Genomic DNA, 25,111 nt, shown 5'->3' with positions numbered 1-25,111 from the left:
ATAAATTATATGCTAAACATCATATTAAAGTGACTTCAAACATTAAAGTGACAGGAGCTTATTATATATATAACACAAAAACTGTCTTAGACATTTCATAACAAGACACTTTGCCAGGATAACCAACAGGATTAAAAACAAACACCAATTTTGCCCTTACAAGAAAACAGTTGAGGCAAGATTGTGTCTTTTTTTTTTTTTTTAAAGATTTTATTTATTAGAGAGAGGGTGCACAAGCAAGGGAACAGCAGAGGGAGAGAGAGAGAAGCAGGTTCCCCACTGAGCAGAGAGCCTGATAATGGGGCTCCATCCCAGGACCTGACCCAACCCAGGACCATCCCAGGATCATGACCTGAGCCAAAGGCAGCTGTTTAACCGACTGAGCCCCACAGGTGCCCCGAGGAAACAGTGTTTTTATTAAAAGACAACAACCCTGCTGAATTAAAACTAAAATGTTCTGATATATAAATAAATTTTTTGATCCAAGGAATATGAAGAGATAATCTGACAAAGGACATTTTAAAAAAAAATGAAGTAACACATCTCCAAAAGGTATAACATAAGCTTCTCACTAATCAATTAAGAATAAATGTATAAATCAGAGCATACGGACTACGAATCCCCAAAGGATAAGAGCAATTATAAGCTGTGCGGTCATTTTCCTCTCTAAAATTGGAAGACAACTAAATGATACAGGAAACGATTCTGATTACATTATCAATAAATCATTGAAACCAGAACCTCTAGAAGTAATCTCCCTCTAAAGGTAGCTTCATGTAAAATTTATATAAATTTATATATAAATCTAAATGTGATATTAACTAAGACTCGTAATTGGTGGTACTTAATTGATATTACTATAAAACTTTTAATAATGTTTTTTATTATAGGTAACTAACAACAAAACACTAAAATTTGTTTCCTAAGCACCCAAAAATGGACTTAGAAAAGGACTGAAATATCTGGACTTCTAGTCTAATACTATTTTCCTGCTGCTTCTGCTTTATAAGAAAATAAATTTACACATTAAGGGAATAATCATGATGTTCTAAAAACAAAGAAAACGGGATCCTTCCAAACAGAACACCACTGACAACAGTAATAGCAGCTAACACTGGGAGCATACATATGCCAGGCAGGAACGGTCCTACGCACTTTACATAAACATTAGTCAACTCAATTCTCACAATTTCATTAGGTAAATATTATCTTCATTTTCCACATGAGTAAAGTGAAGCACAGAAAGGATGACGAACTTTTTCAAGGCTGCATAATCAGTGATGTGGAAAGGACTGGATTCACAAACAGGTCACCCAGCTCCGAAGCCTAGACCCTTAAGCACTAAAATATAATGCCACTCTTAAGGTCACAATTTCAGAGAAAAGCACTAGCATGATTTACTAACACACAGAGAAAAAATACTTTAGGCAAGGGGGAAAAAATTAATATGGTTTGAAATTCATCATCATAGTTTTCCTTAAAGCACACTAAAAAATTGCCTTTAAGCTTTAATACTATATTATTCACAATCTTAAAAATTTTTTTCAAGGTATTTTTACAGCGGTCTCAGATTTAGCTAACTGCATTCACATGGTAAAATGAAAAACTGAGTTCTTTATTTTAATTCTCAGGAATCTTAAAAGTATCAGGATTTTTTTTTTTTCCTTTTTTAGGTTTTATCTTTAAATAATCTCTACAGCCAACGTGGAGCTTTGAACCCACAACCCAACACCAAGAGTCACTCACACTACTGACTGAGCCAGCCAGGAGCCCCAAGTGTCAGGATTTTCTAATTGTCACTTTCTTACAAAAAAAACTGTAAGGGGCGCCTGGGTGGCTCAGTGGGTTAAAGCTTCTGGCTTCGGCTCAGGTCACGATCCCAGGGTCCTGGGATCGAGCCCTCCATCAGGCTCTCTGCTCAGCAGGTAGCCTGCTTCCTCCTCTCTCTCTGCCTGCTTCTCTGCCTACTTGTGATCTCTTTCAAATAAATAAATAAAATCTTTAAAAACAACAATAATAACAAAAAACTCTAAGTAATACAAGAAAAATCATGGAATCATTTCCCAATAAATTATTTATAATTTTAAAAATAAATTTATTAAGGCATAAGTTATAATCAATATAAAAATGTGCCTTTCATGATTTCTGACAATAAACATTCCTGTGTAATCACTGCCCAAATGAAGATACAGAATACTTCTATCACCCCAAACACTTCTTCTTATGCCTCTTTCCTCCTATGGCCAGCTTCAAATAACCACTCCTATGCTCTCACTGTAGAAAGCAGATAAATGGAGAGAAAACCAACACTACCAAATACATTTTTTAAAAAGAAATAGAAAATCTGAATAGCCCCTTATTAGTTAAAGCAACTGAATCAATTGGAAACCTTTTCATTAAAAAGCTCCAGATGGCTATACAGGTAAATTTTATCAAAACCATTTATTAATCTTTTAGGATCTCCTTCAGAAAATAGAGGAAGTGGAAATAACTCATTTTTGAGGATAAAATTAACCAATACCAATTTGAGACAAAGACATCACAAGAAAAAAGAAAAACTATGAATCAATACCTCTCACAAGTATGAGGGGTGGGGGGGTGGAGGGAGATAATAAATCACAACCAAATGGGATTTTTTTTCCAGGAATACATGGTTTACTTAACATTTGAAAAGTCAAGATAATGCAGCACCATATTAACAGACAAAAAAATGTCAAGTCATTATGAGAAGCTTAGCAAATCTAAATAAAGCATTTAACAAAACTCAAAACTCATTTATGATAAAACTCCAACCAAACTAGGAATAGAAGAAAACCACCCAGCCGGATAAACAGCTTCTAAAATATCCCTAGTGCAATCATCACATCCAATCTTTTCTCCCAAAATGACAACTTCTACAGTATGTAGATGCACAAGGAAAGAAAAAGGCATACAGACTGAAAAGAAAGAGAAAGGTCTCTAATGTACACGGCATGACGGCCTATACAGAAATCCTACGACATCTAGTGGAACTAGTATATGAATTTCACAAGGGAGGGGGATATCAGGTAAATAAATAAAAATCAACTCGTTTTTATATACAAATGGTAGGAAAATGAAATTTTAAATAAAGCAGTACCATTTACAATGGCACAGAACGTGGAATTGGGATAAATCTGACATAAATTCAAGGGTACAAAAATGGTACCGAGAGACATTAAAGGAAATCTAAACAGGTAATATATACAGTGTTCATAGATCAGAAGACTCAATCTTGTTAAGTCGTCAGTCTTCTCTAATTGCTGTAAAGATTGAATATAATTACAATCAAATTCCCAATTTGACAATAGGTGTTTTTGTGGGGGTAGAAACTAACAAGATGACTTTAATATGTATATGGAAATATAAACATCCTAGAGAATCAAAACAGTTACAGCTGAATTTTAATGCCATAATTACAAATTTTATTTTATTTTTAAAGATTTTCTTTATTTATTTGACAGACAGAGATCACAAGTAGGCAGAGAGGCAGGCAGAGAGAGAGGAGGAAGCAGGCTACCCACTGAGCAGAGAGCCTGAGTCGAGGCTCGATCCCAGAACTCTGGGATCATGACCTGAGCTGAAGGCTGAGGCTTTAACCCACTGAGCCACCCAGGCGCCCCGGGCTCTCTGCTCGGTGGGGAGCCTGTTTCCCCCCCTTTCTCTGTCTAATAAATAAATAAAATCTTTTTAAAAAAGTTTCATTATTGTATCATTTCTTATCCATTTTACACTTAAAAATGTCAAGGTTTTGTACGTTTGCATTTCCTGGAACATAGTTATTAATATCTAATTTTGCATTATTTGTGTTTTCTTAAAAAAAAAAAAAGGTTTTTGTATATAGCCAGAGAGAATTTGGAAAACTAAGGAAAAGCTAATTTATGGTCGCTTTTTCAGATATGTACTTTTAAACTGACATGGATGGGTGTTCAGTGAACAAAAGGAGTCGATAAATGTAACAAAGTCTTAATGAAAACCTGCCTGTTAAAACGTAAAACAGAGCTATTGTTTCAGTCTTGAATTCCTTAATCACTGTTTTTGCCCTAAAGAGCTGCATCAGAAAACCCTTAGCTGTCTTTTAGGCTTCGGTCCTTTTTACACGCACACTTCCCTGTTGTAACGGGATTAAATGTGACCAGCTGACAAAGAGCACGGGCACAACACTGTTATGCAACGGCATGTCTGCAAGGGTGGCTTACAGCTCCTTTATTCAGTAAGTACCACGTGTATGTCCAGTGCTACTGCTTACTACTATGCAAGCCAAGTCACTGCCCTCCTGATGCTCAGATGCTTCCTGGTTGCTGAATTATGCAATACCTGAAAAATACCTTGGAATTTTCAACAACGAAGGATACAAATGTCTGATAATACTATAGTTATTCCCATAAGAGAAATTTTCTAATTTAAAAGTAGTAACTAGGGCGCCTGGGTGGCTCAGTCGGTTCGGCGTCTGCCTTTGGCTCAGGTCATGATCCAAGGATCCTGGGATCGAGCTCCACATGGGGCTCCCTGGGCAGTAGGGGAGTCTACTGCTCCCTCTTCCTCTCCCACTGTCCCTGCTCATGTACCCTCACTCTCACTCACTCTCTCAAATAAATAAAATCTCTAAAAAGAAATAATAAACTAAAAAATACAAACAAAACATGGCTCTGCAATTAAAATACTTACAAATGAAATTACTGAAAGGACACTTTTTTTTTTTTTTAAGATTTTACTTATGTGACAGAGAGAGGAAGAGAGTGCTGGATCACAAGCAGGAGGAACAGCAGAGAGAGGAAGAAGCAGGCTCCCAGCTGAGGTGGGACCCTGATGCAGGGCCAGGACCCTAAGAATATGACCTAAGGGGAAGGCAGGCACTTAATCAACTGAGCTACCCAGGAGCCCCACTGAAAGGACATCTTAAGTGAGGACATACCATGAAGAATATTGGTCCATTAATAAACAGAAGGTATTTTATGGCTATGCTGATTTTTTATATATAATTAGCACTAACTCTATCATATACAAATGCTAAGATGGAAACATCAATGAGTTTCATATAATTACATTGATAAAAATAACTTCTGTACCTAACAATTCATACACAGTATTTCATCTCCCTTGCAATTTTCTAATTATTTAATTTATTGAATTTATACTCCTCAACCAAGCCTTAGCCAACAAATTATTTTGGGGATTCATGTCAACCCTAGATATGCTGAACTGAACTGAACTGAAGTTGGCAGATAAGCCAGCAACTAGACAAGAAGAAGAAAGAGAGAAATTTACATCAAAGTATCAGAGGATCAAAGTATGTTATGTTTTTTTACGCAATCAGGGCCAACCTGTTCTACCCAGCTGGAAGGGCATTCTACTGGGGATCTCTCTGTCTCTCTCTCTCTCTATATATATGAAATATTTTATAGTTTCTCAGTGTAAACCTAATTAACTGTTTTAACCAATTCCTTTGTTATAGGGTCTTTTTTTAAAAAAAAGTGTTCTACTATTTATCATATAAACATCTAGTTTGTATGATATTTAATCATATAATGGTAATACAAGCAGCATAAATTTGGAAACAAATACAACTTTTAATAGGTTTACAACTTAATTATTGAGAAAAGAAATATACATATACAAGTTGAGGTGTTTATAGAAGAATTGGAGAGTTATGTTTAACTTGGCAAGTTGGTTAGGTGAAATTTCATTAAGAAAGTTCATACCATAATAGGACTACAATGTGAGAAGTGAAAATATAAGCATTAGCTACACTGGCAACTAACAGGAAGGGAAGGATCACTTAACTTTGCTTAATAAAGGAAGGTATCTCTGAAATTTAGCAGGTATTTTAACCTTACAAACTTGTACAAATGAAGTCAACTAGAAACCCATTTAAAACTTAATTAAAGCAACCTCTTCCCCCCTTTAAAATTTACCAATAAAATTATTTAACAGAGTGATGTATTCTGTATCAAAGATATTTATTCCCACACAGGATGCCTTTGACAAATATGAGAATTTCAGTAAAAGGAACTAACATTTTTTGATGAACGCCTATGGGCAAGGCACACTAGGTGGATACTAACATGATCAAAATTTTGGCTTTCTGTATTCTTTTACCACAAATGAAATAAATGGTAGATAGGTCCTAACAGTATCTTGTTTTTAAATCGCATATAGAAATAAATACACTAAATATAGGCAAATAGTTCAAAATTTTTGTACCCCTCAACTAATTTTCAAGAAAACTAGGACCATATTATAATACAGCTTGGGATTAAAGGCCAAATGACATATAGCAGAAGAATCTTTTAAAATTTTAACCCGTTTCTTAAAGCCTCTGCCTTTGGCTCAGGTCATGATCCCAGGGTCCTGGGATCGAGCCCTGCATCGGGCTCTCTGCTCAGCAGGGAGCCTGCTTCTTCCTCCCTCTCTGCCTGCCTCTCTGCCTACTTGTGATCTCTGTCTGTCAAATAAATTTAAAAAATATTAAAAAAAATAAAAAAATAAAATTTTAACCCATTTCTGATAGACTGTTTATTAAAACAGTGCAAAGAAACATGCATAATACAATTCAAAAGTTCCAAATAAACCATTACCAAGAAAACTGTAAGATACAAAGTTAAGTACTATGTGTCATAATGGCTCAATAATTTCTACTTACTTGTTCCCAGGCAATGTGTATCAAAAAAATTACCAAAACTAAGTTTTCATAAATGATGAGATTACTCATTTTCTATTGATAAACCACTAGGTTTTCATGGCACAACACTAATATAATCTCCAAGCTCTCAAAGAACACTAGACCCTCCTGAATTTGCTTCCCTTAAGACCAGAAAGATGAATACAGGGGTAGGTGTAGGGTTGGGGAGAGAAGATAAATTAACTTTTTAGTAATAACTTCAGGTTTTAAAGAATGTGGTCATGTTTAAATTTAGACATTTGCCATAACAACAATTAACTTTACTCTCAAAATAGTGTACTCATGAAATTAAATTTAAATCCTGACTTTTTGAGAAGTATAATGAAAGATAAGATACAGTAAGAACATATAAACATATAAAATCTGTGTGAGGGAAATCAGACGGTGTAATACAGCTTGCAATAATGGGTTTTGTCCCACTATAGCTAGCTCTGGAACTACCAAGTCAATACTGTGAAAAAATGAGAAAATTTTAATACCAATATATGCCATTATTTAGCTAAGACAACTAGACAAATTGGTAGATACTCTGTAACGTTCCCAACAAAAAAGTCCTGTGCTTGTTCTCTCATTTCTATCTTCTAACTTATGTTTATTCACTTCTCTTTTCCACAATGAAAAAGCCATTTCTATCTTGCTTTAAAATTTGAAAATTTGTGGGGCGCCAGGGTGGTTCAGTCATTTAAGCCTCTGCCTCTTGGTTTTGACTCAGGTCATGATCTCAGGATCCTGAGACGGAGCTGTGCAGCAGCTCCACTGCTTGAAATTCTCTGCCTCTGCTCCTCCCCCTAAACCCCTGCCCATTTTTGTGCTCTCAAATAAATAAAATTTAAATTTTTTTAAATTTGTGAGTTTAATAATGGCCATATTACTGCTAAACAGTTAAACCTGGGCAAATGAATAAATTTCTCTGGATTTCAATTTCAAATAAGAATTCAATTCTCATTTGTCCCTTCCTCATCTGTAATTGGCAGGAACTGAACAGGAAAACTGAAATTTCCCTTTCTGAAATTATATTTACCTCCATGATATGAAGCCATCACTAAAATGGTAGAATTTTTATGACACTTTGATAATTATTGGCAAGTAATTTAATGTGTTCAGTAATGTTGCTTTCTGAAAATATGAGCATGTCATTTTCCAAAAGAGTATGGAGACAAGGTGACAGTGAGGAACCTTAGAGTAACATTCTACATTCACCCATTTTTTAAAAACCAAGTATTGCTGGCAATGAAACAGGATCCCCATCTAGTGGCCAGCAGGGGAACTGCATGCTTATTGAAGAGCATAAATGTTCACCACCACTTGAATGAAAAAATGATCCTTGTGTATAAGGCAGCGTTCGAAATCCATGGCAATGAGAAAAAGAAGTCAGACTGTTGAGAGAAGCAAGTTAAAATGAACATGTTCTTTATATAAGGATTTTCCTATCTACCTACTTTCTCTCTTTAAGGGTTTTTATTATTCCTTTGAAAATTAATAATTGAGATAAAACATTTAATTCACTTATTTGAATTACCCACCTTGAAGCTCTGGCTTTAGATTTACTGTTTTATAATTTTTCTAACAATTCTCTTATAAATTAGCTTCTGAAATTAAGTTCCTTCAAGAAAAATTTAAAAGTACATACACAATACTGTTTGATATAGTTGGCCAACACCGAGTTATGTTACTGATTTCATGTTAATCTAATGTACAAAACCAAATAAGAACACTAACAGATGCCTTTATTTTAGTTAGCATAAAAAGAACTATTTAAGCTTCAAATGTACTCAACAATTTCAAGTAACTGGAGCCATGCTGTAACATTTGACAAATCTGATTAACTTAGCTAAATATGAAGACTTAGACTGCCCCTATGATGCCGCCAAACAAAACACTCCAAAAATTTCTCCATTCTTTCACTTATAACAAGCTTTTACATTTTGTTCTCCACCCATTTTCAGGCCAATAGAGAAAAGCCAATATATGAAAAGGTTATAATAGGAAAACTATTAGGCTATTAAAAATTCCTCCTGAAACAGTTAATTCACAAAAAAAGGAATATTAGGATTTTTTGCCTAACAACCATAAGAAGGAGGACAAAAAGGAGGTGGGGAGGGAGTAAGAAAGCATATTTTATAGTTAAAGGCAGACCACTGAAAACCAGAGTGTAAACTACTATATGTTTCTATATTTTCTTGTCTTGATCACCTATCATTTTAAAAACATGTAACAGGGCGCCTGAGTGGCTTAGTTGTTGAGCATCTGCCTTCGGCTCAGGTCATAATCCCAGGATCCTGGGATCAAGCCCTGCATCAGGCTCTCTGCTCAGTGAGAAACCTGCTTCTCCCTCTCCCACCCCCACTTCTTGTGCTCCCTCCCTCACCGTATCTCTGTCAAATATATAAATAAAATCTTAAAATATATATTATATATATATATTTGACAGAAAGGAAATGTGCACTGCTTGACTATAGCTCTTAAAAGAGCCTACTGCATTAAGCCTGTGTTTCTGTGTATTATCTGCTAGCAATGTAATCAAATCATCCCTTAAATATAATGTCGCAAGTGAAATTATTAGCACTGTTGTCACACTTAAATACCAACTTGCCAGATAGGCAATGAAATAAATGGTGTATTCTTTAAAAAGTCGATATTATGAAAGACAAAGAAAAGCTGGGAAATGTTTCAAATTAAAGGAGAAGAGATAGGACAACTGAAGTAGAAGATTCTAGACTCGATACTTTACCCTATCCCACCACCCCAAACTGCCAAAAATAATATTCTATAGGCAAACGATAAAACTGGAAAATGAACTATAAACTAGTTTTCTAAAACTGGAATTTTTTTAAAGATTTTATTTATTTGAGAGAGGGAGAAAGAGCATGAGAGAGCACAAGTGGTGGAGAGAGAGAAACAGGCTGCCCATGGAGGAGGGAGCCTGATGCGGGGCTCCATCCCAGGACCCTGGAATCATGACCTGAGCTGAAGGCAGCCACTTAACCAACTGAGCCACCCAGGGGCCCCTAAAACTGGAATTTTACTAAGTTCCAAGAAAAATGACTATATAACTTGTTCAGATTTTAAAATGCTACTTTAAAAACTAACATTTTAACCAAAATTGATTATATAAGTAATATATTTATTAATGTAACATTAAGCTATGTTTTCCTCAAAAATTCATATTCAGAATGAATTTTAACACTCATCTTAAATGAGTATACTTTTCTCACCAACTAAAGATCACACTGCATCACAAACTCGAGAATAATTTTCTCTGATCACTGAAAACATATTAAGAGGTGTGCTACCAAATTATCTGACCTATTCATCTTAACTAAGTCACTATAATTTATCTAAAAATATAATTTCAAAATAATTTGTTACCACATTCAAATGTGAATATATCAATTCCAACTATACCAATGGACAAGGTATCAGCTTCAAGCACATAAACCTAAACACTGGGCTGGAGAAAAAAAAATCACCTTTTACAGATAAATAGTACGTCACAAAGGAAAGGTCAAACTATGATTTGTCATATTAAATTTCTAAAATAGCTCCAAGATAGAGTATCAAAATCTCTGTCATCCCAGATGGTTATCAAAATCACTACTTATTAACATACTCAGCAGAAATTACACTTTACATGAATACATTATTTTAAATAGTAAACGTAGATAATACTGGTTTTCCTTTTTAACCCTGAACCATAAACATAAAAACTCAGTGTTACACAAAGAGTGAACTATAGAACAAGTTTTTAAATTTTTGAGGATATAAATTTTGAAAGTGAAATGATTAATACAATATTTTAATAATGTGTAAAGAGATAAAGAAAAACCTTATCTTATTCTATTCAATTTCTCTGTACAATCCAATATTAAATTTTGGCACCAGTATGTTTATAGCTTTAAATATTTTACTTAATCAACAAATAACTGTTTATTTGACAACTACTTTTAAAAAAAGACAAATGTGATATATGAAATAGGTCAGTGTAAGAACAAAATCAATCTAAATAATATATCACCTCAACATTTTTACGAAGAAGTTTAAGGCAGACTAGAGAACCATCTGTTTTTAAGCCCAATAACCTCCACGATGGTAGAAGTTAAGGGGCAATTACCTCTTTTCAAATACAAGTAGCTTTTCCATCCATCCAACTGTGCATTAAACTGCTACCAACTACCAAACAGACTTCAAGACTTAATCCCATCATTTTCCTCACCTATCCTTCCTTAATAATATAATTAAATGGGTAAAACTCTATTTTTATTAGCAAGAATATGAATAAAGACAAAGATAAGAAGCAGAGCAGACAGTTGGAAAACAAAAACAAAAAACCTAAAAGTTCTTAACTAAAAGGAGGAGATGTTAACTGCTTTGGTTTTTTTTTTTTGCAATATCTGTAAACAAAAAATAACTATTATTATTTGGAAAAAGAATACCAATTTTTGGAACTAATTTCACAACTATAACTAGTTTCAATTATCAGTTGCATACTGGCAAAGTAAGTAACTATAGTACTTTTCTTATTGAATTTGTAAAAATTAGCACTTATTATCAAGTATCTACGGATTAGAATAATTTGTGTATCTGCCTTTCTTCAATTTACCATCATCTGAAATTGTACAGTGCTTGAGAAAAACATTAAAATGCACAGAAGTTCAATCAACCATATTTAGCTCAGAACACAGTCAGGAAGATGCCAGCCTTTGCCCTATTAATTTCTGTTATACATTATTTTTTAATACAGTACATTCACAGGTTAAAACAAAGGGATAAGGAAAACTTTCATTTTGTGTTCCAGAACAGGTCACAACACAGTTATCCAATTAGGAGCCCCTAAAGACAACTAGATATCTCCAGAAAATTTTTTAAGAAAGAAGTCCATTAATCTTATACCTATATATATCGGGGAAGACTAACACCAAATACTTCAATTGTACCTTATTATATTAATAGATGATAAAAGAAGTCAACAAAGGACTAACAACAATGTGATTTACCTGAATCATTTCGTAGATAAGAGGACATAGCTGGGATGAGGCAAGACTGACTGAGCAGCTCTAGAAGTACAGAAGGAAGGGCATTACTGTTCTGAACTCGACTCTCGTGAGATGACTGGGCTTCTCCATCTACTGCACCACTCACAGGATTTATATAACTTGCAAGAACCTAAAAATGAAAATTGTTGGGTTCACATTGGATTTTAGCTTACCACACTTCAAAAGCCCACATTTTGTTAGATAATCAGAGTACTGTTTATATTTTCAAGTTAGTCACTGTCTATCTTTTAAAAACAAGATATTCTTTTCTTCAGATTTTCAAAAGAGAAGGATGTGCTTTTAGCATGATGGTATACTGTATACAGTCAGAACATTTAGAAAAAGTCCACCTAAGAACATGTACTTCAAAACTTAGCAGCAGCCCTGAGTCGGACTCCCTGCCTGGCAGGAACCCTGCTTTTCTCTCTCCCACTCCCCTGCTTGTATTCCCTTTCTCGCTGTCTCTCTCTAAACAAATAAAATCTTAAAAAAACAAAAAACAAAACAAAACAAAAAAACTTAGCAGAAATTCTGACATTATTTCATTGACTAGATTCAGTTTACATTTTGAGGATGATCTTAGAATTCTATACTAGAATGAGCCTATCATTCTAGAACTGCAGAAAATAAGGCTCAAAGATTTGACCTATTTTAGGGGCACCTGGGTGGTTCAATCATTGGGCATCTGCCTTCAGCTCAGGTCATGATCCCAGGGTCCTGGGATCGAGCCCTGCATCAGGCTCTCTGCTCAGCGGGAAGCCTGCTTCTCCCTCTCCCATGCCCCCTGCTTGTGTTCCCTCTCACTGTCTCTCTCTCTCTCAAACAGATAAATAAAATCTTAAAAAAAGAAAGATTTGACCTATTTTAGTCAATTAGTTGATGCAGGGACTCAAGCTAGTTATTTAAGCATCTCCCCCTTGTCATACTGGTGCTGTGGGATTTTCGGTGTTCGTTCAACTTGCCTGATTCTAGAAGTCATAAAACAATATGAAACAAAGAAACAAATATATTAAAAAAATAATTTTTTTCCCTTGAAGAATCCAGACACAGCACTTCAGATGAAAAGAGGACTGGAAGGAGATAGGTATGGTAAATTTTCCAGTTATTGGGTAATTTCATACTCGTCACTTTCCTCTCAGTAAAGAAGCTAATTGAGAGGGAAGAAATTTATAGTTACAAGTAGGGAAGAACAATCTTTGTCCAGTAGTATCTTAAATGTACTGAGAACAAGGAGCATAATGTGTTTTATACAAGTAGCTGAAGATGAGTTGGAGAGTCATCAACACTTAATCAATACAAATATAAAAAAATAATTTTAATTATTATCCCTGACAGTATCAATGTTGTAAACATACCTGCAGAAGACAGGTAACATGTTCCTCTTCCAGCCTCTGTTTGGTTAAGGCTTGTTCCACATCCCATCCAGAAGCTGTAGAGCCTGTTCCAAAGCCAGTCCCTTTGGCCCAATACAGCTGCTGTTCTTCTGTTGATGTAGGGTTATGAGAGCTTGATACCTGCGGCTTACAACAAAAAAACGAAAATTTCTTACTATTTGATTTTAGTTGCCCTCAAAAATATTTATCAGTGCAAAAAGAAAGAGTTTAGCTGCGATAGAAAACAGTTTGAGGATTCTTCAGAATATTAAATAAAGGGGGCACCTGGGTGGCTCAGTGGGTTAAGCCTCTGCCTTTGGCTCAGGTCATGATCCCAGGGTCCTGGGATCAGGGAGCCTGCCTCCCCTCTCTCTCTGACTGTCTCTCTGCCTACTTGTGATCTATCTGTCAAATAAATAAATAAAATCTCTTTTTAAAAAATTAAATAAAGGATTACTATGTGACCCAGCAATTCCATTCCTAAGTATATAACCAAAGGGGGGAAAAAAAAAACGGATAAACAAATACAGGTCCATGTGTTTTCACAGCAAAACTGTAACAGCCAAAAAGTCAAAACAGCCCAAATACCCTTCAATGGAAGAATGTATAAACAAATTGTGATATATATATATACATAGAAAACAATTACTCAGCCATAAGAACTAATGAAGTACGATACATGCATGCTGCTTTGTGAATGAACCTCGAAAACATGCTAACATAACATAACATAACATAACATACTGCACCATTCCATTTATATTAAATACCCACAGTAGGTAAATACAGAGACACAGAACACAGACTGGTAGCTGCCAGGGACTGGGGGAGGGGGAAAATGGAGAATAAATGCTTCTATTTAAGAATAAATAAATCATTTAAATATTTATCAATAAAACATGGGGTAAAGACAACAGAGTCAATGACTTAAAATTAGAGAAAACAGTGAAAGGAATAGGGATATGAGCCAGATCCCTTAGGATGAATCTAGTACAAGCATATCTTAGGAGAATTCTATAATGGTGTCATGTTTTCAATCAAGGTAAGCAAGACTGCTTCTATTTCTAGAAGGAATGATTCTCAATTTCTTTCTTTCTCAGAATGTGATGTGTAGAAAATTCTCTTTTGGCAAAAGAGGACATTTAAAAATGTGAATGGTGTAGAGACAGAAGAAATTACTTAGAACCAGTGGCCTAACCCCAAACTCTGTAAAGGTCAATTTTTATTATTATTTTTGTGGGCAGTAAAATTAAAATTCATTCTATAACAAGAATCCTCTTTTAAAGAATTTTCACTAAATATACTATGAACACTCAAAAGAGATTTGTAACTAAAAAAAAAAAAAAGAAGATTTGCAACTAAGATTAGTTTTAAGGGTTATTTAAAAATAATACCAGTGCTTTTCATTTCTCTTAATGGGAATATTTTCTAAGGAAGAATATTATGTATACTACTTTCATAAATTGACCCACAATTTAGTTTTATGGATCTACGATTAAAAATGCCATCTTTCAAAAATAAATAAATAAATAAATAATAAAAAATAAAAATGCCATCTTTCACGTTTTGTAAGATAAAGTGTTAAATGAATGACAATTTCATTACCATATAAACAGTTAAGAGTAAAATAACATTATTGATAGAAATTTATTTTTTAAAAAATTCTATAAAGTACAATAGTATAATAGTATATTTCTATCAATAATGTTATTTTACTCTTAACTGTTTGCATTTCCCAAAAAAATGTTAGAACTGATTTGTTAATTTCCTCCAAAATAAATCAGAAATTCCATCAAACATAAAGATCACTTTGATAAGAAATACTATTGAACTGTTCTATTTTCTGTGCCCATGGAAATAAACATGAGCAAAGATCTCAGTTTACTGAAGACTAGTGTTTTTTTAAGAAAACTTCAAATATTTCACACACAAAAGTCTTACACATCTTTTTTAGATTCATTCACAGATATTTTCTCTTTTTGATGCTAAAAAAAGTATCTTTAAAAAGTTCATTTCATAAGTCAATCGGAGAAAGACAACTATCATATGATCTCCCTGATATGAGGAAGTGGAGATGCAACATGGGGGGTTTGGGGGGTAGGAAAAGAATACATGAAACAAGATGGGATCGGGAGGGAGACAAACCATAAGAGACTTTTTTTTTTTTTTAAAGATTTTATTTATTTATTTGACAGACAGAGATCACAAGTAGGCAGAAAAGCAGGCAGAGAGAGAGGAGGAAGCAGGCTCCATGCTGAGCAGAGAGCCCGATGTGGGGCTCGATCCCAGGACCCTGAGATCATGACCTGAGCAGAAGGCAGAGGCTTTAACCCACTGAGCCACCCAGGTGCCCCCATAAGAGACTCTTAATGTCACAAAACAAACTGAAGGTTGCTGTGGGGAGGGGGGTTGGGAGAGGGTGGTGGTGTTATGGACAATGTGCTATGGTGAGTGCTGTGAAGTGTGTAAACCTGGCGATTCACAGACCTGTACCCCTGGGGCTAAAAATACATTATATGTTTATAAAAAAATTAACAAAAAAAGTTCATTTCATGTTTCTTGCTGGTATACTTATTTTAAATACTGAACCTGGACACTGTATCCTATTAAACTCACTTATGCCATTAATTATTTTTGGATTTTCTAGAAACACATTCAAAACATCTTGAAATAATGAGGTTTATTTTTTCTTTCTTTCTTCCCTTATCTTTCTGAACTAGCTAGAAGCTCCAATTAAATAGTAAGATTCTCTAAAGTTCAAGAAAAGGATGAGAGATCACAGTATAAATTCAGCATATCCTGGTAAATGGGAAAGCTTCTTTAGCTATTACATCTTCGTTTGTCAAGTAGATGGATTAACTTATGGCTTCTAAAAGAGCCCAATAGAGAAGAAACACTTAGTTCATAGTTTCTCTTTTAAATATCCTTTTACAAACAAAAAAGGAAGACACAAGTCTCTGGAATACTATTTCAGAAAAACCCTATTCTGTACTCCATGAATTTAACTTAATTTTTTCATAATCTAAATAAATAAAATTGAACTTACCTCTGCTTGATTGAGACTAGAGTTTGGAACTCGTGGGGCATGGTGGCTCAGAGCAGAAAGGCAGACAAGAATGAGGTGTAGTGCTCCAATTTCCAATGCCATCCGCCTTAGAAGCACACCATCATCAGTTGTCAATGGTGTCGTACTAAACAGACTACGAAGGACATGGAAAGGAAGAGTTGGAAGCACATTGGCTGATGGAGATTGCAGAATATGACCTAGATCAAGAAAAGAGAACTCAAAGTTAAAAATACTTAAGAACACAATAAGGAACAACATACAGGGTCACAAATTAATAGTGACAACATGCCATATATCATTAAATTTATTTAAAAAACAACACAAAGACCACAAACAGAATAATACCTGAAAAATGTAATAATAAGAAGTGTTTGGAAAACCTCTTTAAGACATAGTATATGTAAACAAATTAAAGCTGAAATATATTGGTATGATAATTAATAGTTATAGACTGTCATGATTATTAGAAATCAGAAATTAAATGGAAACCTAAAATCTAAAATAGAAGCACTTAAAATACCTGATTGCCTTGGGAATAGTTTCAACCATGAACAGATAATGAAAAGAGTGAAACCCATTTTATCTATGATATTACTTTGGTATTACACCTAGCTTTAGAAAGGAATGTTAAGGCGTGCCTGGGTGACTCAGTGGGTTAAGCCTCTGCCTTGGGCCCAGGTCATGATCTCAGGGTCCTGAGATTGAGCCCCACATCGGGCTCTCTGCTCAGCAGGGAGCCTGCTTCCTCCTCTCTCTCTGCCTGCCTCTCTGACTACTTGTGATCTCTCTCTCTCTGTCAAATAAATAAATAAAATCTTTAAAAAATTATTAAAAAAAAAAAAGGCATGTTAAGTGCAAAAAACCCAAACCAAACCAAAATAAAAACCACCACTATATGAACGGTGGAAGAGACAATGGATATCAGAATTATACTTTTTAATAAACACTCAGCGTATATTCACTAAAAGGGGGGGGAATGGCATAAAGATGATTTTCTGCTGGGTTACACCTACCATTGTGTGATAGAGTGCCATAAAATGTATCCCTTTATCTACTTAAATTAAAAAATCCGATGAAATAATTAGAAATTCCTAATCTGGGGTACCTGGTTTCCAACTCAGGTCATGATCTCAGCTCATAGTCTGCTTGAGATTTTCTCTCCCTCGCCCTCTGCCCCTCCCACTCTTCTCTCTCTCTCAAATAAGTAAATCTTAAAAAACAAACAAGCAAACAAACTTGATCTATTAAAATAGGCATATATAGTTTATACATGAAACCAAACAACCAAGACTATTTAGGATATAATACGTTATTACAAAAACATTTAAAATAATGTCACCATCTTTTAAAAAGATTTTACTTATCTGATAGAGAGCGTGTGGTGTGCACAACAGGGTAGTAACAGGCAGAGGGAGAAGCAGGATCTCCACTAAGCAAGGAGCCGGGTGGGATTAATCCCAGGCCCCTGGGATCATGACCTGAGCCAAAGGCAGATGCTTAACTGACTGAGCCACCCAAGTGTCCCAATGTCACCTTTTTTTTTTTTTTAAGATTTTATTTATTTATTTGACAGAGATCACAAGTAGGCAGAGAAGCAGGCAGAGAGAGAGGTGGAAGCAGGCTCCCTGCTGAGCAGACAGCCCAATGTGGGGCTCCATCCCAGGACCCTGGGATCATGACCTGAGCCGAAGGCAGAGGCTTTAACCCACTGAGCCACCCAGGCGCCCCCAATGTCACCATTTTTTTTTCCAATGTCACCATTTTTAAAGAATTCCATAAACATGAAAATTCAAAAGAAAAGAATGTGCTTTTTGTAAAATATGTATTTAAATATTCAATAGCTTCAGATACAGGATCTACAAATAAATTCACATAGCTTTATTAGATTAAATATACTCTGTAGTAAGGGTTTTAACAGTATTCTCACAGGCATGTGACAGATTTCACCTCTAATCAAAACCATGTGATTTAAAAATTAGGAACAATTATTCTTTTTTTTTCTTCTTTTAAATTTATTTGACAGAGAGTGAGAGAGAAGCAGCAGAGCGAGAGGGAACAGCAGACTCCCCACTAAGCAGAGAGCCCAATGAGGGACTCAATCCCAGGACCCTGGGATCATGACCCGAGCCGCAGGCAGAAGTCTAATGGACTGAGCCACCCAGGAGCCCCAATTATTAATTTTCAAATGGAATGGTCATTAACTGAAGAATCATAGGTAAACTGATTGAAAATCTACTTGCTAGGCTACCCTCAATTATGACTTTTCTTTAATGTTCCCTTATATTAAATAAAATTGCCAGCCCAATGGAAACAAATGCCATAGCTTTTTATTATTATTCTGTAATATTATCACATTACAAAATAATTATTCTATAATGTTACTTTCTACATTCTATTCTCTTTAGTTGAAACAGTGCTTCCAAATTCATTTTCTTAAGAAAAATTATCATGTCATGACTTGGTTCGTATGTTTTAGTGAATTTTTATTACTATTCAGGATAAAACCTCAAGTTCTTAGTACGACTTTCCATGATCTGTTTTCAATAATAGTTTTTAGAATGAGCTCTCAGTGCTTTTTATGCAAGTTTTCATCAGCTAACTTATCCTCTCTCGTATAATCTGAGCACATAAACATTACTCAAATCATCTTCTTTCTAGCTCATCTCAGCCTGAATAGACTATCCTTCAAGGTCCTACTAAAAATTACTCTGCCACTTTATTCACACAGCTAAGTAGTAAGGAAACAGTCTCACACCTGTGAGCCTTCATAATCCTATAGCTCTCCCAAGTCTTCTGCAACTTGTTAAGTCTGCTTGTCTATACTGCCTGTTGCTACTACTGGAGAGCATAAGTGACGTGAGCGCAAATGTAAGTAGCTGCTTCACTTCCCACCACTTCTGATGGTGCCCGGCGGTTACGCAAACAGTGAATGCATTTTGAAAGAATAAAGTAATGCAAATGAAGACTCTTGGGGGCCCCTGGGTGGCTCGGTCGGTTAAGTGTCTGCCTTCGGCTCAGGTCATGATCCCAGAGTCCTTGGATCGAGCCCCACATCAGGCTCTCCGCCCAGTGAGAAGCCTGCTTCTCCCTCTCCCGCTCCCCCTGCTTGTGTTCCCTCTCTCGCTGTGTCTCTCTCTGTCAAATAAAGAAATAGAATCTTTAAAAAAAAGAAAAAGAAGATTCTTTAGGACTTGTTACATGTATCATTAGAATGAAACTACCAGCAACAAAGGATCTAGTAACTTTACTGTGAAATAAACAAATAATGAGTAACAGGCACTAAGCTGAGTAACTTTTACACAACCTACGCTAAACTTCATTACTAAGTCTAAACACTTACTTCCTTCTCCATCATCCGTCACTCCCAACACCAGTCGAAGAAGGCATTGGGCATGTTTTCTCTCTTTCAGTAGCACTTCAGCATAGCCCGGAAGACGAAGAAATAATCCAAAAGCAGCCAAAGAATGGGCAGGAATGGGAGACATGGTCTGTACTGCTGATTTGATAGGTGGTGGTTCAGCTGCAATGGTTTCTGGGGCTTCATAAACTAGCTCCCCTGACTGTTCAATGGTCACCCACTCAAACTGATCACTATCTTTTGGCTTTTCCTGAGTGGTAGAAGTTACCACTGGAGCACTCACCTGAAGAAAAAGAGAATTTTTGCTTGGCTATTTGTGTTTTCGACATCAGGTTCAAATTAAAGATGTGACTTTAAATGATCTCTTTAAAATACAGGAATAAAAACACCAAAAAAGGGACATATTTTTAAAAAGCTTCCAAACATCAGGAATTAAATGCTATCATGAGTATGGTGTATCTGCCAAGTATCTCTACTTTAAAGTCAGATACATACATCCATACATTTATTTATTCATAAATAAAGTTACTATTTTATCCTTTGTCATGAGTTAAGAATCTGTAGACAGAGTCTTTGAGGTTATGTAAATACCTTGTTTCCCCCCAAACTTTGATCAATTAGAATTAGCATTTTAAAAATTCTTGTCTAAAACAATGATTACTACACTGGCTGCCAAATGGTGACTTTCCATCATTCCTTCTACATTTATTCGTTGGCCTGAACTGTAGGTAAAAATGTTCCCTTCTCCTCCCCTCTTATTTATTCATTTATTTATCCACATCAGTTTGGAACTAGGGTCCCTGCAGATGATCAGGGTGGATCCTAAATCAATGACAGTTGTCTTCAATGTCTTTGACAAGAAAGATGGCCGTGTGAAAATCTAAGCAGAAACTGGACTGATGCAGCTACAAGCCAATGAATGCCTAGTGCCAGCAACCACCAATGGCTAAGGAGACAAGGATGGATTCTTCCCCAGAGCCTGCATAGGGACCATGGGTCTGCTGACAACCTGATTTCAGACCTCGAACTTCCCTACACAGTGAAAGAATAATTTCTGTTGTTTTAGGCCATTCAGTTTGTGGTCCTTTGTTACAGCACCCTAGGAAACTAATATATATATACTAAGTACATGAAATTACAGAGAATAATTCCTCTACTTCATTCAATAAATGTAAAGTGCTTTATAATTAAAACTTCCCATAAGCCATACTCCCTCCTTATTAATGAAAGAGCACTGAAATTACACACATCCCCGATAGCGACATTAATTAACAATAAAGAGGTTAAAGTAGTATGCTTTTTAAAGCTACCTGAAATAGAAATGGTACCTGAAACAGGAAAAAAAGTTAAGCAGAAAGACAATACATTTGGGTAGCAGTATACACTACCATCTTACTCTCCCATTGCCAGTAATATCCAAAATTAATATGCCTAAAGCAGCACAGAAATAAAAGTGCTACAATGTGACGACCATAAAATCAAAGTAAATGCCACAGCGTAATCAGTTTGGCAAATGTGCTCGGTCTTCAGCACTTCTCTGATACCAACTAATTCATAAAAAGTTCTGTACAGGCTTACCTTTGAAAGATTTACACGATGCTCAAAGACTGTAAGAGAAAGGTACTCCCAAAAGGTTAACACAAGTGAGTTTTTTCAAAAAAGCAAACAAAGAGAACAAAGGGCTTTGCCGTGGAATGATATATTCAATTAGGAATCTTATCTTACTTGTTGAATTACTTCTGGATATAGCATGGGCAGTCTTTCTGCAATAAGAGCCAGTCCACCCATTCCTGCAAAAACTTGTAATGGTGACTGAATGGGACAGGTTTCAAGTAAAGATTCATCCAATATCCCATCCATACATTCATCACTTGGAGTGAGAGCCTCATCTTCTGGACAACTACCAAGTAAGTCTCCATGATCTAGAACAATAAAGTACAAGTAACAGGTAAGAAAAGGTCTCTTTTTATAATAATCTTTCATTTAACAAAACAGATCTTACTGTCGCCTCTCTACATAACAAAAGAGCATAAATACCTTAGGTTACTCAGATCAAGCTTTAAGGCTAGATGCTACAATAATTTTTAAATGATTTCTGATGTTGCCTCCTAAAGTCCTGCTACTCAAGGTATGGTCACTGGCATAGGAGCACCGGCATCATCTAAGAGCTTCTGAAATGCAGAATCTCAGGTCCCATCCCTGACCTACTGAATAAGAATCTGCATTTTAAGAGTGTTCTAAACGTAATTTATAAGCATAATTTTAAAGTTTGAGAAGCACTGTCCTTCAGGGTGTATTTGTAAGTAATATTGTACATAAAAATAAGTCAGTCAGCAGAGTCAAAGCAAATACTGACATACATACATCACGTTCTGAAATAACCAATTAGGAAAAACTTAATACCAACAAAGACTTCTCGAACTGAAAACTAAGAATTACACCATACTGATTTAACTTTGAATCACTCACAGAGAAAACCAAAAGGCTTGTGTGTTTATACATAACCAGATTCTATAAACACTAAAAAACCCCCCAAATAACCCTGCTGAAAACTGAGCAAAGGAAATATTCTAAATCTACTAAAGGATGCAAAAGGCTATTAATAAAGTATATGTTCTCATAAAATAAGTGATGCTGTTAAGAGAAATTAAGATTTTCTAGTGAAAACAGCAATTTTTTGTATTTATAAATTATTCCATCATAAAGAAAAATATTTTGTTAGCTTGATATAATAAAAACAAAGTAAATTAAGTCATCAGCTACAGAAATCCTTACTTCCTTGGATCATGCACTGTAATTTTAAAGGAATATCACATACATACCTTTTTCAGGGTGTAACCTTTTAAAAGAGTCCGTTTTTGACAGACTTGGGTCTGTGATAACTCTAGATCCCAATTTAACAGTCAGGTCTATTGAACGGTAACCTTGAGGAAGTTTTCGGTCGTACAGGAGAGTTAAGAGTTGGGCAAGCGTCATTTCTGCCGGCAATGGCTGGCCTAAAAATGACATAATTAAGTTAAATCTAGAATCCAAGAGGGAGACATTTATGTGGTTTGATTTAGTCAGTTACTGTTTTTACTGAACTGCACCTTAAGCGTCTGATTCTGACACTAGCTTAAAAACAATTTAAAATCAGCACATGGGAAGTTTACAGAAATCTATTTCTAATGCATGTGAATACTACTATCTATACAAAGTGTTAGTCACTAACCAAATCCCACCAAGATCTTCTGAGCCAAATTAAGAAAAAAAGAAACAGAATTCCTACAAATCTGGAGTTGGCAAAATCTTTTCCCTACAAGGCCAGATAATAAATATTTTAAGCTATGAAGACTATATGGTCTCTGCTGCAGCTACTAACTCTCCCACTGTGGCACAAAAACACCTATGGACAACACACAAATAAATAGGCATAGCTGTATTTCGATACAACTTTTTTAGAGAAAGAAGGGCGTCTGGGTGGCTCAGCTGGTTAAGCATGACTCTGGATTTCAGCTCAGGTCATGATCTTAGGGTTATGGGATTGAGCCCTACGTCGGGCTTCGCACTGAACACAAAGTCTGCTTGAGATTTTCTCTCCCTCTGCCCGCCCCCAGGCTTGTGTTCTCTCTCCCTCTCTCTCTCTAAAATAAATAAAGTCTTAAAAATAATAATAAACTTTAAAAAATATTTTTTAATAGAGAGAGATCCAGTTTATTGGCCATACTTTGTTCTTTGCTATAAAGCAGTAACATAAAGCTAAGAAGGAAAATCCTTTCAGTTAGGTGGCAACCTGATTTTAACAATATAGCACAAAAATGGAGATAAACTGGCTATCACTTTGACCAACGGGAAGCATACTGGTCAAAGGATGTGTACCACCTGGGGAGAAAACACTGCGTAACTCTCGGTGGTATAGCAAAAAACTCCACTGCTATAACCAGTTCTTCAAAATCTGCCTCACACTGCTTCCTGGACAACCTGTTATGAACTCTTTAAAACATTAGTTTTACTGATTTTATAGCCACTGACAGCAAAATTTAGGAAAGTACTAAGCTGTAAATATGCAACATTATAACGTTAAAAAGAATATGTAGAAGGTTACTCCTTTTCTTCTCATTTTTCTTAGAGAGCACTGTAAGGCCAAAGCCTCACTAACTCATTTATCTCATCTCGAGCACTTGATTAAACAGGAGTCCGGCAAACGTGTCTTCAAAAAAATTTTTTTTTAATTTTTAAACATTGTGAACATTACCTGCCAAGAGTTTGTGGAACAGGTGAAACACTGGGACAGTAATTATTTTGTTGGCAGTCTCCGCTCCTGAAGAAGCACTTCCTATTTTATCAGGCATTGTTCTCCCTCTCCTGGATGGCGGACGAGGTGGTGTAGCTGACACAGCCCGTTTAGACTGGGATTTCAGCCCTAAAAGAATCAGTAAGATTCTATAGCTAGCCAACACACTAATGAAATAAAAGAACACTTTCACAATATTTTTAAAAAGCATCACATTTCTAACTAATGCCAAAAGAGAAATATTTCTTCTGATCTTTATCTCCCAATTTTATTTGCCCTTTATGACACATCATTAATTCTGGTTTCATGTTTATAACTATTTTCAAGAAAGTGAAAAACAATGCTAAATTCTACTGTCTCTGAGATACAGATGACTGCCCGTTTTACTAGCAAGTATTTTTGTGCGACTATGTGCAGGAAATCTAGCATTAATTCTTGTCTCAAACAGAATAAAAGTCACCAGTACAGAGATCTCCTATTTGAGGAGTGAAGTAACATGGACTAAACAATCTTATTTGAACTAAAATCATCTCACTTATGTTAAAGAAAATATCCTCCAAAATGATCAGTTATCATGGAAATTTTGTCATCTTCTTCAGCTGACAGTATGAGTACAAGTCTCTGTACATTGTCAAGCTTAAAATGAGTACCTAAACAGTTCACAAATGTTCAGTATCTGATGAATTATATTAAGGTTCAGATATAAAATAAGTGTAATAATTACACTGCCAATGAGTAACGGATTTCAGGTGCTACGTTTTTACATCCAGTATTAAAACATCACTACCAAAAACAAAACAAAACAAAACAAAACCCAAAAAAACACAACCAAAACAAAACAAAAAAATCACTACAAGACGTTTGCATTAATACTTTGCATTATTGCATAAATTTGCATGTATGCATTATATGCGTAAATTTGCATTAATAATTTTTATTACATGGAGTTCCTATTAATACATACTGCTATAATTTTATGAAAACCCAAACAAAATCAAGACTATAAAAAACAGAAAGCTTACCTGAAGCAACAACAACGCTGTAATTGTCCTGAAATCCATTTTCCGCCTTAACTTTTTCTTTCTCTTCATGGTTTTTCTTTTCTTTGTCATCTTTCTGTTCACTAATTAGTTTAGCAGTGATACTTGGTGTATCTGCAAGAAAATATTACCTAAAATACACTGGTTTTCAAAGTCATTAAGAAGGAGGCTACAAATACTTTGAAACAAATATTACACAAGACATTATCACTAACATGGGTAGAATGTAAATGCATTTAGAACAAACAGATGAGGTAAAGCCTGATA

At 35.3% G+C, this 25,111-nt stretch overlaps 1 protein-coding gene across 9 annotated transcripts in view; it reads right to left on the bottom strand.

Annotated features, from left to right (window-relative positions):
- The window catches only part of BIRC6 (baculoviral IAP repeat containing 6), a 218,531-nt gene that overhangs the window by 45,293 nt on the left and 148,127 nt on the right, over nucleotides 1-25,111 (bottom strand). For all 9 annotated transcript variants that reach the window (XR_004385497.1, XM_032881852.1, XM_032881858.1 and 6 more), the window contains 8 exons: nucleotides 24,827-24,958; nucleotides 23,766-23,933; nucleotides 22,354-22,527; nucleotides 21,257-21,453; nucleotides 19,514-19,814; nucleotides 16,153-16,370; nucleotides 13,089-13,253; nucleotides 11,695-11,863 (listed from right to left, as the gene is read on the bottom strand). Coding sequence is in view for 8 of the 9 variants with exons in the window: in XM_032881852.1 (XP_032737743.1) it covers nucleotides 11,695-11,863; nucleotides 13,089-13,253; nucleotides 16,153-16,370; nucleotides 19,514-19,814; nucleotides 21,257-21,453; nucleotides 22,354-22,527; nucleotides 23,766-23,933; nucleotides 24,827-24,958 (1,524 nt within the window). In the remaining variant the exon portion in view is untranslated. The remainder of the gene's footprint in view (nucleotides 1-11,694; nucleotides 11,864-13,088; nucleotides 13,254-16,152; nucleotides 16,371-19,513; nucleotides 19,815-21,256; nucleotides 21,454-22,353; nucleotides 22,528-23,765; nucleotides 23,934-24,826; nucleotides 24,959-25,111) is intronic.

The sequence above is a fragment of the Lontra canadensis genome, unplaced genomic scaffold, assembly GCF_010015895.1.
Source record: "Lontra canadensis isolate GAN:19392208 unplaced genomic scaffold, GSC_riverotter_1.0 scaffold78, whole genome shotgun sequence".
NCBI classification, from domain to species: Eukaryota; Metazoa; Chordata; class Mammalia; order Carnivora; family Mustelidae; genus Lontra; species Lontra canadensis.
This window is presented reverse-complemented; position numbering and strand designations above follow the sequence as displayed.